Source organism: Portunus trituberculatus, chromosome 16 (genome assembly GCF_017591435.1).
Source record: "Portunus trituberculatus isolate SZX2019 chromosome 16, ASM1759143v1, whole genome shotgun sequence".
Classification (NCBI taxonomy): domain Eukaryota; kingdom Metazoa; phylum Arthropoda; class Malacostraca; order Decapoda; family Portunidae; genus Portunus; species Portunus trituberculatus.
Window position 1 is genome coordinate 2485134 of NC_059270.1, and position 14896 is coordinate 2500029.

At 45.9% G+C, this 14896-nt stretch overlaps 1 protein-coding gene across 43 annotated transcripts in view; it reads right to left on the reverse strand.

Moving 5' to 3' along the window:
• The window catches only part of LOC123504409 (microtubule-actin cross-linking factor 1-like), a 281273-nt gene that overhangs the window by 264232 nt on the left and 2145 nt on the right, over positions 1 to 14896 (reverse strand). For 30 of the 43 annotated variants that reach the window (XM_045254920.1, XM_045254892.1, XM_045254889.1 and 27 more), the window contains exon 1: positions 5845 to 6337. The exons of 2 other annotated variants lie outside the window; for them this stretch is intronic. In XM_045254920.1, the coding sequence (XP_045110855.1) occupies positions 5845 to 6085 (241 nt within the window). In that variant the 5' untranslated portion in view covers positions 6086 to 6337. Of the gene's footprint in view, positions 1 to 5844; positions 6339 to 14896 lie in introns of those variants that run through there. 11 more of the 43 variants (XM_045254914.1, XM_045254909.1, XM_045254899.1 and 8 more) reach the window with 2 other exon arrangements.

Here is a 14896-nt window from a genome sequence, read left to right on the forward strand (position 1 = left end):
CGCCCGTGGTATCTGGGTGCAGTGCCAGCAACTGGTGCCAAGGTGCCTCACGCGAGTGCCGCTGCCCTGCCAGCCCAGCGTTCTTCCTTTCTGCCCCATCAATACCAGTCAACATGCTATCTCCACGCCAACAATGTAATCATACCTACATGTTTCTCCGCCCATTAAGTTTCCCCTCTCACTTCCCCTAAGCGTTCACGACCTAAGAATACAAACCTCATGCATGCGGCCACAACACTGACTAAAATACAATAGGCTCATCTCTCCCTTCGACCGCTTGCCACAGGGAACTAATATTGGGTGTGAGCGCCTTGAGTCTCCTGTATCTGCGAGTGTCAAAGGTGTTGAAGTGGCGAGTGGCGGGCAAGAATGAAAGATGAGCGGCACGGAGGGCGGCGGAGGGAGGAAATACAGGAGTGATAAGGATCGAAGTGTCAAATACCAGAAGAGGAGAGGAAGTAAAGAAAATACCAGTTTGTTAGGAAAAAAGAAGAGGAAATGAGGAAAGAATGAGTGAGGAGAATGAAGATGAATAGTGGAGAGGAGAAAACAACTGTAAAGCAAGGAGGAGAGAAAGACGAGGACAATGAGCAAGAAACGCCAGGAAAAAAAATGACTGCTGAGAAAGACGGAGTAGAGGAGTAGAGAGGAGGAAACAAGAGTAAAAGAAACACGAAAGCAAGGAGAGAAAGACGAGGACAATGGGAGAGAAAATAACCAAGGGAGGAGGGGAACAGGAAAGCAAGGCGGAGGAGAGTGAGGAGAAACACATCAGCGCCTGACATCACAACCCAAACTGCTCCCACCTGGTTATTTCCTTGCCTTCAGCGCCCTCCCCACGCCACCCCACCACGGACACGTCACGGCTTTTAGAAGCACGCCGGAAACCGCAGTGCCGCCCCGTGCCACGCCTCGAGCCCCACCCGGCAACTGTAGCTCGTCTTACTTTTCCCCTGCTTCTTCTTGCAGAGGTGAGAGGGAAAGAACACGATCCACATTCAAAAACGCTTTCCTCTCACTAGGACTGTTTTCCAAGGCCACAAAGATGATTAGCGGGATTTTCAAGAGTGCTTTTCCAGTTAATAATGTAGAAATTTTGTCACTCTGCCTCTGGAACTGTAAAAACACCTTAAAAACCTTGTGTACAGTTAAATGAAACCTCGTGAAATAGTGGAGGTGAAGCAGAGAAGCGTTTGAGAATACGAACCCAAAGTATCCAATGTCATGACTTATTAACTCGCTCGCAGGAAACAAAGCAGTAATTATTGCGTCTCTGTGTTTCCTTTACTCGTGAGAGGACAAAGGAGGGAAGAAGTTAACTATATGGAAATTTTGTAAACTGGTTCGTAAACTTGGATATTTAATTTATTTTCATTTATTTTTGAGGGGATGGAAGTTATGTTGTAACCCTTTGCTAATTAGTCAATAGTTACCGCATTTCTTTTCGACGTGTGTGTGTGTGTGTGTGTGTGTGTGTGTGTGTGTGTGTGTGTGTGTGTGTGTGTGTGTGTGTGTGTGTGTGTGTGTGTGTGTGTGTGTGTGTGTGTGTGTGTGTCTACAATAAAGCGCGTGCGTCTTATACGTGAAACGGCCATTTAGTAACTCACTTCTTATCCATTAACAGCACTTTTATTTTCCCTTATCAATCAGCACAAATCATAAAGTTTCCATTGGACATATTTTACTGCCGCTTGATAAGGCTGACGCGTCCACCTGAACCAAACTCTGCTAAACCTGCTCACAATCTGGAACACGGCCACGAAACATGTCTCACGGATAACACAGGTAACAACACGACCATAAAGACGAATACTTGCTAGTTATTATACAGTGTTCGACCTAAAAGTGATCTGGTTCTCTCTACTGTGCTGGCAACCTTTCCTGATAACCGCTGTCATTCACATCCATAACATTCCCACTCATAAACGTCTCTATCTCAACACGTACGATAAGAGCAGAAGGGAAGCCAGGTGGTATAAAGGTAGCATGATTCTATGTACTTCCCGTATCGTCCCTGGTGTAATCTCTTAATTCCTACAGCGTTGAGGCGCATTTTTACGTTAAGGTTTTGTTATGATTGAGCAGTTTTATTTACATTTGGAAGGGTCTATGGAGGTCAGAAGATTAATGGCCAGACTCTGCACCTAAGTTTTTGAAGCTGTAAAAAATCGCCAAATAGTAAGCAGAATGAATATGGAAACGCATCATGGTACTGAAGGGATTAAAAGCTCACTGTTAACTATGAATGCTAACATATGCTAAAAAGAGAGAAAGAGAATAGTTGAAAATCAGTTTTTTTTTTATCGTGTACATTAATCAGGTATCTGCGTTTATTTTAGTCTCGTACATCATTTCATATAGTATGGAGTACACTTCGCATGTTTCCACTCAGTTTTCTTAGATAGGGTGAAATCAAAAGCATTTCGTCTCAACTCCCCCAACTCTGACTGACTGTCTTAAGCCTCACTCTCTCACCGCCGAAATGTTGCATCTCTTACTATCTTTTATCGCTATTTTGATGCTAACTCCTTACTGATCTTTCATCATCCTCAACATCACCACCATCATCGTTATGCATATATTCTGAAACACTACCGCGCTGCACCTTCACTATTTTCAAAGGGCTCTAGTAGAAGTGACACGGGGTTTTTAGGATGTCTCTGTAATTCTAGTGACACGTTAACAAGTTTCCTACATTATCAACAGAAAAAATATTCTTTAAAACTCGGCCAATCGTCTCTCTAGTCTGAAAATAGTCGAGGTGAGAGAAAACCGTTTCTGAATAAGACGCTTAGTTTCAATGCTCTATCCCTTCATCACCATCAGTCTCCATATGATTCCAGCGCATGACAAAGGCCTCTGGAGCGTTCTGTTAATGAGCAGCGGCCGGCACGCGTGAGGTGTAAACCCGGCAGGCGGCAGCAGAGGGCGTGGTGCGGAAGGTCTAGTTAGCGTAATGGGAGGCGTGCCGGGAGCTGTATGGACACAAGGGACGAGGGAGAGACACGGACGGACGTAAGGGAGTTGCTAGGCGAGGGTTCCAGAGGGCGTGACGCATCTCCAGTGTTGGCACGTCTGGAGTTTACTACACCGCAATGTCGTGAGTCATAAAGCCGTGATTTTATAGGGTAAGCACCTCCATTGTGTTCTTAAGGCTGGAGTTATGGTGCTACGGTGCTGGAAATGTGACGGGTAGCAGTAAAGTTATGGCTGAGAGTTCAGTAACACACAGCACTCCCTCCTGCTGTGTTAAGAGCTTTCCCTAACACTTAAGCTCTCATCTGCTGACAGTCTTACTTCATTACACTCTTACCTTAACACTTGAGAGTAAGAGAAATCACTAAAGGTAAATAAAGCACATATTCTGAAACACTGCTCTGCATTTACAAAGTTTAACCCTTTCAATACTGAGACACATTTTTACCTTAAGATTTGTGTACGATTAGACCATTTTATCGATATAAGGAAGGGTCTATGGAGGTCAGAAGATTAATGGCCACAGTCTTCAGTATCCCAATCACCCACATGAGTTTCTGAATCTGCATAAAATCACCAAATAGTAAGCAGAATGAATATGGAAAAGCGTCATGGTACTGAAGGGCTTAAATGCCTCTAGTTTAAGCTATATGTGACATGAAGGGCGATTTTACGATTCTAGTGACAGTTCAACACGATTTCAACACCAACAACGAGATAAAGACTCTTGGGAACACCGCTCATCATCTCTGTAGCGTTTAAAAATAGTCGCAGAGAGAGAGAGAGAGAGAGAGAGAGAGAGAGAGAGAGAGAGAGAGAGAGAGAGAGAGAGAGAGAGAGAGAGAGCAAAGCATTTCTGAATACGGAGTTAAGTACAACAGTTAACTTCACTCCTAACCATAACTGCATTACAACACCAATCAAAGCCTCACACTACACGTTGGCTAAAGCTGGAGACGTGAGGATGGCAAGGCAGTAAAGAGGCGGCGGTGCAGAGGAGCCATGGTAATTTACTGATGGGAAGGTAAACAGGGGAGGAAGAAACGAGGGGGACAAGACGTATTGGTAAACGAGGATAGTGATGATGGTAGAAGTGATGGTGGTGATAAAGAATGATACGAGGAAAAACAGCAGGAAGAAAGTGGGGAAAGGACGGTTGAGTTGATAAAAGTGACGAAGTTTAGAGGTGGTGTCAGTGTGCGTAGGAGGAACGAAGGAGGGGAGGAATTGAGAGAAAACGGAAGAGGAAGTGAGTACGTGAGGAGGGAGAGGGAAAAGGAAATGGCGGAACAGGAAGAAGGTCGAGATAAGGAAACCAAAACTAATTCCTGCACCAGCTAAACAAGAAAACAATACGCACAACCTTTCTCTTTTTTTCCTCCTCCTCCTCCTCCTCCTCCTCCTCCTCCTCCTCCTCTTAGCTGCACATCTCATCAAAATTTAAACAAGAAATCCATCACAATATTCACAATGAGCTAACACACTCGCAAGACTCAAATATAAGACTAAAATTTACATGTGGCTTGCTCATAACAACTCGTGCTATGCCTGAGGAAGTTGAGAGAGAGAGAGAGAGAGAGAGAGAGAGAGAGAGAGAGAGAGAGAGAGAGGGAGGAAAGGGACGAGGTGCAGGCCTTCCCCCACTCTGACTCACCGTCTCTCTTCTTTCTCTCCCTCTCTCTCTTTCTCTCCTTACTGCCCGCATGCCCTCTTCCCCCCCCTATACCCACTCACTCTCTCTCTCTCTCTCTCTTCCCCCAAGTATTTCCTTCTCCCTCCCCAGACACGCTCCCTTCTCAACCCTTCACCACATTCATTCGCACCAAGGAGAGTTTTTGTGCTTGTCGAGTGTTCTTTTTTGTTTTCCCTTCTTCACTTTGGCGACGAAAAAGGAGTGAGCTTGTCTGGGCCCCTCGTGTGCTGTGTGGGGTGGAGTGGAAGGGAGAAGGTGGAGTGAGAGGAAAGGCCCAGAAGTTACTATGGTATTATAAGATTTGTCGGGACGGTGAAGGGATACATCATGGTGGACTGTGCTACGTGTTTGGCTTACTGAGCGAGGCGTGGCGTGGAACTAGCGAGAACTGGAGGCAAGATTTACAGCGGTACGATTTCACACACTAATGAAGAGAGAGGAGAAAGAGGAGGAGCAGGAGGAGAAAAGGAAGAGCGTGGAGGGAGACTGGACCGAGAGTTACGATGAGCGGTGGTCACGGAGGGAATATTTTGTACTTATCCAATTGACCGGGCATGGTGTGGTCAGGTATCGGGCATGGAGAGGGTGGTGGGGGTGTAACAAAGGCTGGGGTGTGCGGGGTGGTGTGCGAGGGCTGCGGGATGCGAACTGGGGTAGGTGGTGGGATGTGGCGCCGCGTCATGAGTTAAATCTTCCCGAGCACATTCTTCAAGCTCATTAACTGCGTAAGTTACATGCTTTTTGATACCAGGCCACTCTCTCACGAGGTGTTATTAAGTTCTTCAGCCTCTCCTAACTCCTCTGCTTTCCTCTGCTCCTCCTCCTCCTCCTTCTCCTCTTCTTGCCGCCATCCTCAGACACCCGAGCCAAGCGCCTCATTCACAGTCTGCCTTTGTGCCTGTGAATGACCTGCACCTTACACTACTCAGGGCTAAGTGGGCCCGACCTCCGCTACCCGCCCTGACCTCCTGTGTGCGGCACTCTGTTGCGACCCACCCACCGCCCATTACTGGACGCCCGTGGCCACTACACAAAAATGACTCAACTTTTACCAGGTCGTGGGAATAAAAGCTCTCGACTTAAAACACAGTCGTCCTTGAAAGCGTCAACAAAGCCTTCCTTGTAGTGGGATCCTAAGCAAACGTTAACTCTACTGAACTGATTCAATCGCTTACTGTTTTTCAGGGCGAAATCCTCCTCGAAGGGAATGCCTTTCTGGCGGCGAACCTTCTGTTGGTCCTCCGCTTCCACGTCCTCCTCCTTCAGGTTGACGATGCTGCGCGGCACGATGTTGTACTCGTAGGCTCTTATTCTGTTGGCCGAGGAGTGCCCTGCGTAGGTCACTTTGCGCTCCCTTTCCTGGGCTCCATTCTGCCTGCCCGTGAGCGCATCCAAGGACTGCCGCCTGTACTCCATCGCCAGCAATCACAGCAAAGCCTACCTCGACTCACAGCCTGCCTCAGACTCAGCCTCAGCCTCCCCTCACACCGGCAAGCACGTCCCACCGAGGAGGGGAACTCTTACTTAATGTAAACGACGCCACTCACACACTTCACGGGCACACTTCAAGATGCGTGGCGCGGATTGGAGCAGTGTTGTGGCGTGGAGGGACCGCGGGAGTTTGGGCGGCGTGATGCTGCCTCTATGCGGGCCGCGTCGGGACTGGCCAGGATTGTTCACCCAGGATATGACATCAACTCCACATCATTCCACAGGGTTACCTAATGTCACCTCCACCCACACGGCCTTCCCTACAACTGACCACCCATTCACGGCTTCCGTTTGGTTCCCAGTAGTCAGGAGATAAAAATAGTTGTCACATAATGCAAGCCTTAATAAACCCTAACTCGCACCTCATTCTGAAGCTTAATACGAGTAATGACAGTGTTTAGTGCCACACAATTCATGTCAACCTTGTTATCAGACGAGATAAGCAATGAATGTACGTGTTCATATCAGCAAGTGACGCCACCTGTCCCTAAACACTCCCCACGCCGGCACCGGACCACCCACCACCACCCGCGCCGCCCAGACACACTACACCCCTACCCTACCCAGCCCAGCCCAGCCCCGCCCGGCCCGAACCCGCAGACGCACCCAGGCACAGGACAAGATGGGAGGCGAGATAAGAAGTAACACCAGTGGGCACGCGGGGCACTGAGGGAAGGACGGGGAGGCGCAGGCAGCAGAACAAGCAACCCCTAGCGACGGGGAAACAGTTTAGGAGAATAGAGCAGAGTACAATATGTGGCCTTGAAAGTTGGGAGGACTTGAATACACACAGTTCCCCTCCCTGTCTGCTTGCCTTGCTACATGTCTGTCTTGAGCCTCGCCATCACTCTTTCATTGTTACCCTCCTTATCTGTCTCCTATGATTCATCTTCCTGACCTTCATCTGTCCTGTGACCCTCGCCGTCCTGTCCTGTGCAGCGAGGAACACCGACCAGCACCGACCTGCCTCTAACGCCGCGGAGGTGAACTGTTTTATCGGCACAAGTAATCGGGGTAAGTTGGTGCAGCTCTAGTGAAACCGGTTTGTGTGGAGTGGAGAAGGTACATACACACATCCTCGTCCACCTCTACACCTGCCAGAGACGATAGGGCAGAGTGCACAAGGCGAGACAGGAGAGGGGGAGGGATGCTTAATCCACACGTGATGTATAGGAGGAAAGGACTAACGGACAGGTTGAGATAGACAAGGGTATATAAAAAGTGGAAATACATATTGGTGATAGATTGGTGTACAGAAATGAGTGGCAGAGGGTTTATGTTCTTCTGTCACATGAAAACAGGATAGGTCAAGGAACGCGGGACTTGTTCTAAAAGGTAAGGAAAGAGAGAAGTGTCCTAAGATGAAAGTAGCACAACAGTTCAGGGTAAGCAAGGGATGAGGGTGCCGTGGTGCAGCTTATCACTCACAATAAGCTTTCCCCTAATACACAATATCCAAGTCTTACGCGTGAATTCAAAAACACCTTGCTCTCTCACCACTACAGTTTTCCAAGGCCATAGAGACGACTAGCTGGATTTTCAAGACAGTTTCTCCTTATAATAATCTAGAAATCTTGCCAGTTCATCACTAGAATCCCTTCAATACTGGGACATATTTTTACCTAGAGATTTGTGTACGATTAGATAACTTCACTTACATTACGAAGTGTCTATGGAGATCAGAAGATTAATGGCCACTGTCTTCACTATTTTAATCCCCCACATTAGATTCTGAAGCTGTACTTAATCACCAAATAGTAAGCAGAATGAATATGGAAACGCGTAGTGGTACTGAAGGGTTAAAACACGAGTATTTTCAACTAAAACCTTTGGGATGTAGTGATGGTAAGAGAGCATTGGGTTTCAGAATATGGGCTATAGTCTACCCGTGCTTGTTTTATCATTGCTTATCATCACATTTCACACGTCTTGGAATGATGTACGTGTTTGTTATTCACTCTGTTTATTGCAGGTATTTTTTTCATCGTATTGTACTTTTCATCTCAGAGTTAAGAGTATACTGTCTATGCATTCCTTTGTTCCGCCATGCATGTGAGAGAGAGAGAGAGAGAGAGAGAGAGAGAGAGAGAGAGAGAGAGAGAGAGAGAGAGAGAGAGAGAGAGAGAGAGAGAGAGAGAGAGAGAGAGAGAGAGAGAGAGAGAGAGAGATACATACTTTCTTGTAAAAATCTTAACGGGAATCTGTGACAAACAAACCTTGCACACACACACATCCACCCACATGCACGTACCTTCCACTATTCCACTCCCCACCCACCACCGCCTCTCGCCCACGCTACCCTCACCTGATCTCACCTCTCACAGGTCACCCACTGCCGCCCACACAGTCACAAGCACCCCACGCATCCTACCTTACCCAAACTCCCACACAAGGTACACTTCGCCCTTTTTCCCACTTCATATGCGTCACCTTGCATCACCAAACTCAAAATGTAGCCTCTCGTCACCAAGCTAAATGTATACACGTAGTGATTTGGCTCAACTTTCTTCGTTGCCACAGGATTCCATGGATTACATATTATTAGAAATTCATTTTTACTAATCTACTTACTACGTCTATTTTTTGTCATTTCCACGCTAATAAACCCTTCAATACTGGAACACATTTTTACCTTGAGATCTGTGTACGACTAGACCATTTTATTTACATTAGGAAAGGTCTATGGAGGTCAGAAGATTCATGGCAGCAGTATTCACTATTTCAATTCCCCCACGTGAGTTTCTGAAGCTGTGTAAAATCACCAAATAGTAAGCAGAATGAATATGGAAACGCGTCACGGTACTGAGGGGGTTAAACTTTTAGAACTACAAGCAGCTTATAAACCTCTTCAAAATCACATCTTGGTTATTCATCGTTGAAAAAATAAGATGTAATAATACAAAAATGAGCAATTAAGACATACCCTATTACACTATCGCCTTAAATGCAAGATGAACAATTAAGACATTTTTTTACACAATCGCCTTTTAACTTCTGTTCTCTAGTGATAGCTTGAAGATACTGAGATCTCACTTGTACTCCTTATCATCTACAGTATAATACATCATGCTATTGAAAGGGGAGAGCGAACCACGAGCCGCCACAAAGGTAAAACACCAGGTAGGGGCAAAATAATGATTCAAACTCGATATAATTATGAAGACGAGCCTGCGGAGTTTAAACATGGGCACGAGATTGAGATAACTTAGGCGGGACTAATTTGGACTGTCTGCCGAGGGGGATGGCGAGGGAAGAGGGAGAGGGAGGGCGAAGGGAAGGGAAGAGGAAGGGATGGAAAAGGGAGGGAAGGGGTGGTGGGCTGGGCTGGACTGAACTATATGGGTCTGGTATTGAGATGGGTGGTGCAGTCAGTGTGTGTGTGTGTGTGTGTGTGTGTGTGTGTGTGTGTGTGTGCGCAGGAGCGAGGGACAGGGTTGGGTGGTGGAGTAGGGAGAAAAGTTTAAAGCCGCCAGCAAGAACAGGCCAAGCTGGGGGTGAGGGTGAGGGTGGGGAAGAGGAGGGCGAGCAGGGGGGGGAGGAATGCACTACTGCTTCGGGGAAAAATTTCGAGTGACTTTGGTGAAGGTGAAGAAAGTGGTGGTGGTGGTGGTGGTGGTGGTGGTGGTGGTGGTGGTGGTGGTAGCTGCAGGAAGAGGAGGAGGAAAAGGATGAGAAGGAGTGCCACCGTTGACCTTATGGTTCCTTCCTGTCCTTCCCTCGTTGGCACTGTTGATAGGAAAGCCATAATGGCATATCCTTACACACACACACACACACACACACACACACACACAATAACTCCCCTGAACTTATCAACAACACGACTTTCTTCTCCTTTCCTGACAATGACACCACGCCATGACCTTTCACACTTCCACATAAAAACTTAATAAACCTAATTAATGCAAAAGAACAACGGCTACATGAGTCAACAACAATATAACAATTCCACTAACTCAATAAACACGTATGACTTTCTTCTCACTCCTTAGAAACACACACGCCCTCTTCCTTTCTCCTTATCACAGCCAAAGATAACAATGAACAGTGCCTTCCTTTATTCAACACTGTTCTTTTCTAAGTAATTTACTACAGACAGTGTGTGGTTCAACTCTCGATATAGAAAGGAAATCGTTCTGGTGTAAGTTAAAAGGACATTAGATAACGGAAGCTGCAAGAAACCATCAAACATACACGTGGGAGTTTGTCATATTCAGAAACGCCTTGCTCTCTCCCCACAACAATTTTCCAAGGCCACAGAGACGACTAGCATGGTTTTCAAGACAGTTTCTCCTTATAAAACTAGAAATCTTGCCAATCCTTCACCAGAATCATAAAAATATCCTTAATTCTTTCGGCACTGGTACACGATTCTACCATGCACGGTTTTATTGACATTAGGAAGGGTATTAGTACAAAGTTATCTTACATAGTTTTGTAATATAGGAAAGGCAAAACTAACACATTCTCTCTTCCTGTGTCTCATCAATTTCAACAACACTCAGAATAACAACAAAGGACGAGAACAACAGTAAAAAAAAAATATTATGAACGTTAATAACTTTTTATTTCCCTACTAAACCCTCAAAGTCCTTTTATTACTTTATCCCTGAATTGCACAACATCCTTTAATCCCCTCAAACTTTCCCTCCACAGAAGTTTCCAAGCCTTGCAAACTTCACTGCACCACCACTGACTCATTTACGGAAGTTTGCGGCCTGCACACCACAACCCCTCCCAGCGACATCCCTCCCTCTCCCAAGCCCTCCCAGCCCCGAGTAAGCCGGTGTCTGCAGCCCCCAAGGTCAGCGTAACCACTCCACCGTGGGTTTGACAGCGATAATATATACATTGGGGTAGCATCGTTTGTATGAGTCACGAGGAGGAAGGGTGAGGAAGAGGGAAGGAAGAAGGGAGGATAGGAAAAAGAACATGACTTAGAAGAATAAAAAGAAAAAATGAGGAAAGAAAAGATGAATGAAAGCTAGATAAAGAGAGGAAAGACTGAAGGGAAGGAGGAGAAAGATGAACGGAAGGTCTATGGGTGTGGTAAGGCTCCAGACAGTACAGGGGTGGTGTCAGCGTGGCTACTCCCCCTCGGCACACAGTGGAAACAAAATGAAGCTACAGAAAACACTAAGAGGGATGCGGTAACACTCAAAACATGCCAACACTAAAGAAGACAATTAAAAACAAAGGGAAGGAAAAAGAGAGCGATAGTTAGGGTAGTTAGGGAAGTGAGAGGGAGAGATAGCAGGCCACTAGTAAACAAACAAGCGAGGGGACAGAAGAGTGGCCACAAGTATCGCTTTACCAGTGGAATTTGTGAATAAGCAAACACTCTCAAGCAAAACAAATAGAGAATTGAGTGATCACTGATGTAATCTCGCGAATATTAGGACGATTAGTGTGTGTGTGTGTGTGTGTGTGTGTGTGTGTGTGTGTGTGTGTGTGTGTGTGTGTGTGTGTGTGTGTGTGTGTGTGTGTGTGTGTGTGTGTGTGTGTGTGTGTGTGTGTGTGTGTACTGGCCTACATTTTACTTAGCATACAGTTACACAGTGCCTTACTTTGATGCTGTTTTCACTGTAATCGAGCAATGATTGTTTAAAACTACATAACAAATAGACAACTGTGATCAATAAACAATAAAATGAGATCTAGTGTGTGTGCGTGTGCGTGTACGTACGTGCGTGTGCGTGTGTGTGTAGGTGTGAATGTTTACAAATTCACACGTTAAGTGGATCACACCCACAATATTCAAGGCAAGAAAACACAACCAGATGAAGTCACGACGCTTTACACTAATCCCTTTCCCTTGAGAAGCTTTACATTAAACTCCTATAAGGCTGCAGGGTTCGGGGATAAGGTAGGCTGTTAACACCCCCTTATCTGATGGCTGAGATTAGCACGCGGTAAGGAGGCACGCTGTTGTTGTTGTTGGTGGTGGTGGTGGTGGTGTAGGGGTCACTGGCCGAGCAGGTGGCGGTGGTGGGACTGTAAACAAATATTGCAAGGCCACACCATCTCATTACCTATAACTGACTCTCTCTCTCTCTCTCTCTCTCTCTCTCTGGGAACGAATGTAAGGAATCCCAGTATCAGTGAAGACACGGGACTTTTTGCATGGCTTGAGACACCACACCCCTGCAGTCCTAACGGTGGTGCGCTCCCCTGGCTCGCTGCACGCCCTCAGGTCACCGCCACCACCCGCCAACCCTGAAGCCCTCCGCCCTCCTGTGACTGAGTGACTGCTACAACTATAGCCTCAGGTGGTGGTGGTGGTGGTGGAAGGTCGCGAGTTGCATGTTGCTTCGACGTGTGTGTGTGTGTGTGTGTGTGTGTGTGTGTGTGTGTGTGTGTGTGTGTGTGTGTGTGTGTGTGTGTGTGTGTGTCCGACTCTGTCTGTCTTCACAAACACACACATATACACACACTTGCGTCTATGTTTTACAAATAGTATATATTCTTTTTAATGGAAGAACAACAGTAATATCTGGAACATGAATAAAAAAAAAGAAAACAAAACAAATAAGTAAATAAACGAGGAAAAAGACGAAAAACTAACAAAAACAACCAGAACAAAAACAACAATGATAACAACAACCATAACAATTTTCAAGCAAGGCACAACCATAAAGCCACGTACTGTACTTTCTCCCTTACAAAAGTCTAAAAAGGAGAACTGAATGGGACCCCCTCACCTCACCTCACCTTGCGGGAACTCCTTATGTACTGACTTCCTCCCTACACACAACTAAGGAAGAGCATAGCGGTAATTTCACGTCCTTTTTACTGCTTAGCCTTCCAAGTTCTTCCGCTATCGTTGAAGCTTATTTTTCCATTACTATTACCACCACACACACACACACACACACACACACACACAGAGAGAGAGGGGTTCAGAACAATACATGACCTATATATTTCCTTACTACTACTACTGTTTGCTTTACATAATGCTTTATATCTCCACGTCTTCTATTCAAGGTGGCCCACTTTCCAGAAGCTTGGCCACAGCACTGGAACTCATCTTGGGAAATAGAACGGGCAGGAGGAGAGTAACGGGGCACGGACGTGGCAGATACATTGTGGCGATTGGGGAGGTAATTAGAAGTGACGGAGCGAGGAGGGGAAATTTGGAAGTGTGACGGGGCGAGGCAGCGGAAGGCAGGGGGAGGCGGGGCAAACTCTGGGAAGTGACGGGGCAAAACGAGGAGAGGTGGAGCAAGGATAACAGGAGGGTGGAGTACAGACTGGACGGCCGAGCACGCGTCACTCCTCCTCTTCCCAAACGGTTTAAATCTTCCCACATTCATCTTCTGTCATGTTATCTGCCATGCGCCAGTCTTCCCACCGTCTCTATCGCCCTGTCTAAAGACTCCACTCCTTTATATTTCAAGCACGTGTTACTTTCACTCGTCACTCCCCACCAAGAGAGAGACACGTGCTGCCATTAGTGGACGTCATATACTGAGCCTTTCACACAGACACGCGGGAAAACATACAGGTAATACTGTGATTGAATAAACCCAACAGGCACTTCCTCAGTCATGGTAGTGTGGTGGTAACTTGGAGAAATCTTTATTCTTTAACGTTTACTCACATTTGGGTGCATTTAGGAACACTGGTTGTCTTATCGTTATTGGATTTGTGAAGTTGTATGGTATTTCTCGTTTATTCAGGTGGTTTAATAAACTTTACTTTTTCCACTCGTGTAACTAATTTTATCCCATTTTCTCTTATAAAGCCTTATTCTTAGGAACACTGGTTGTCTTATTGTTATCAGAGTTGTGAAGTTATATGGCATTTCTCGAATATTCAGGCAGTATAATAACCTATTTTTCCCACTCGTTAACACATTAATTTCATCCCATTTTCTTATTCTAATCAAGGAAGCTAAAATGGCCCACTTACGTAATAAATCTGATCACTTTGCTAATTACTATACCACAGCACACGGACACACTGCCTAGTCTTATCATAAAAAGTCTCAATGCTTCAACACCTCTCACGTCATTCATAAATCTAGAGACGAAGGCGATCTACTGGAGAACCCACTGCCTTCATTAGAGCGTCACCATTCATCGTACACACGCGCCACGTACTCTCTCCGTTAGCACTCTGCACATACCAAGCTACGAAGCACACATTCCACTGCCGGCCAGAGAGAGCCAGGTTACCGTGGGAAGGACGAGTCTTAATGAATGCACTGCAGCTTTTCTTCCTGCTGCACTTCCTCCACGACATTGCATCTTCCCCCGACCATGGAAACCAGGCCACAACACTGCATCTGTGCTCCTAAAGTTACCTCTATACCATTTAACCCATTCAGTACCATGACACGTTTTCATATCTATTCTGGTTACTATTTGGCGATTTTATACAGCTTCAGAAACTTGTGAGGGGATTAAAATAGTGAAGTCTCTAGCCATTAAACTTTTGACCTCCATAGACCCTTCCTGGTGTGAATAGAATCATCTAATTACACGAAAAACTCAAGGGGAGGGGTTAAAGTGTATCTGATACGTAGAGACGATAATACACACAAAGACAGGTATAAATAAATGAAAAATAGATGCCTAACTTACAAATCTGAGTATTCTAAGGTATCAACGTGCATCTCATATGAAGTCGAGGATATATACGATGATAAATATGTATAAACGGAATATGCATAGTTTTTTTGAGGAATATGATTGTTCTTTAGTACAAACAGGTGATCATGAAAAGTGTGCT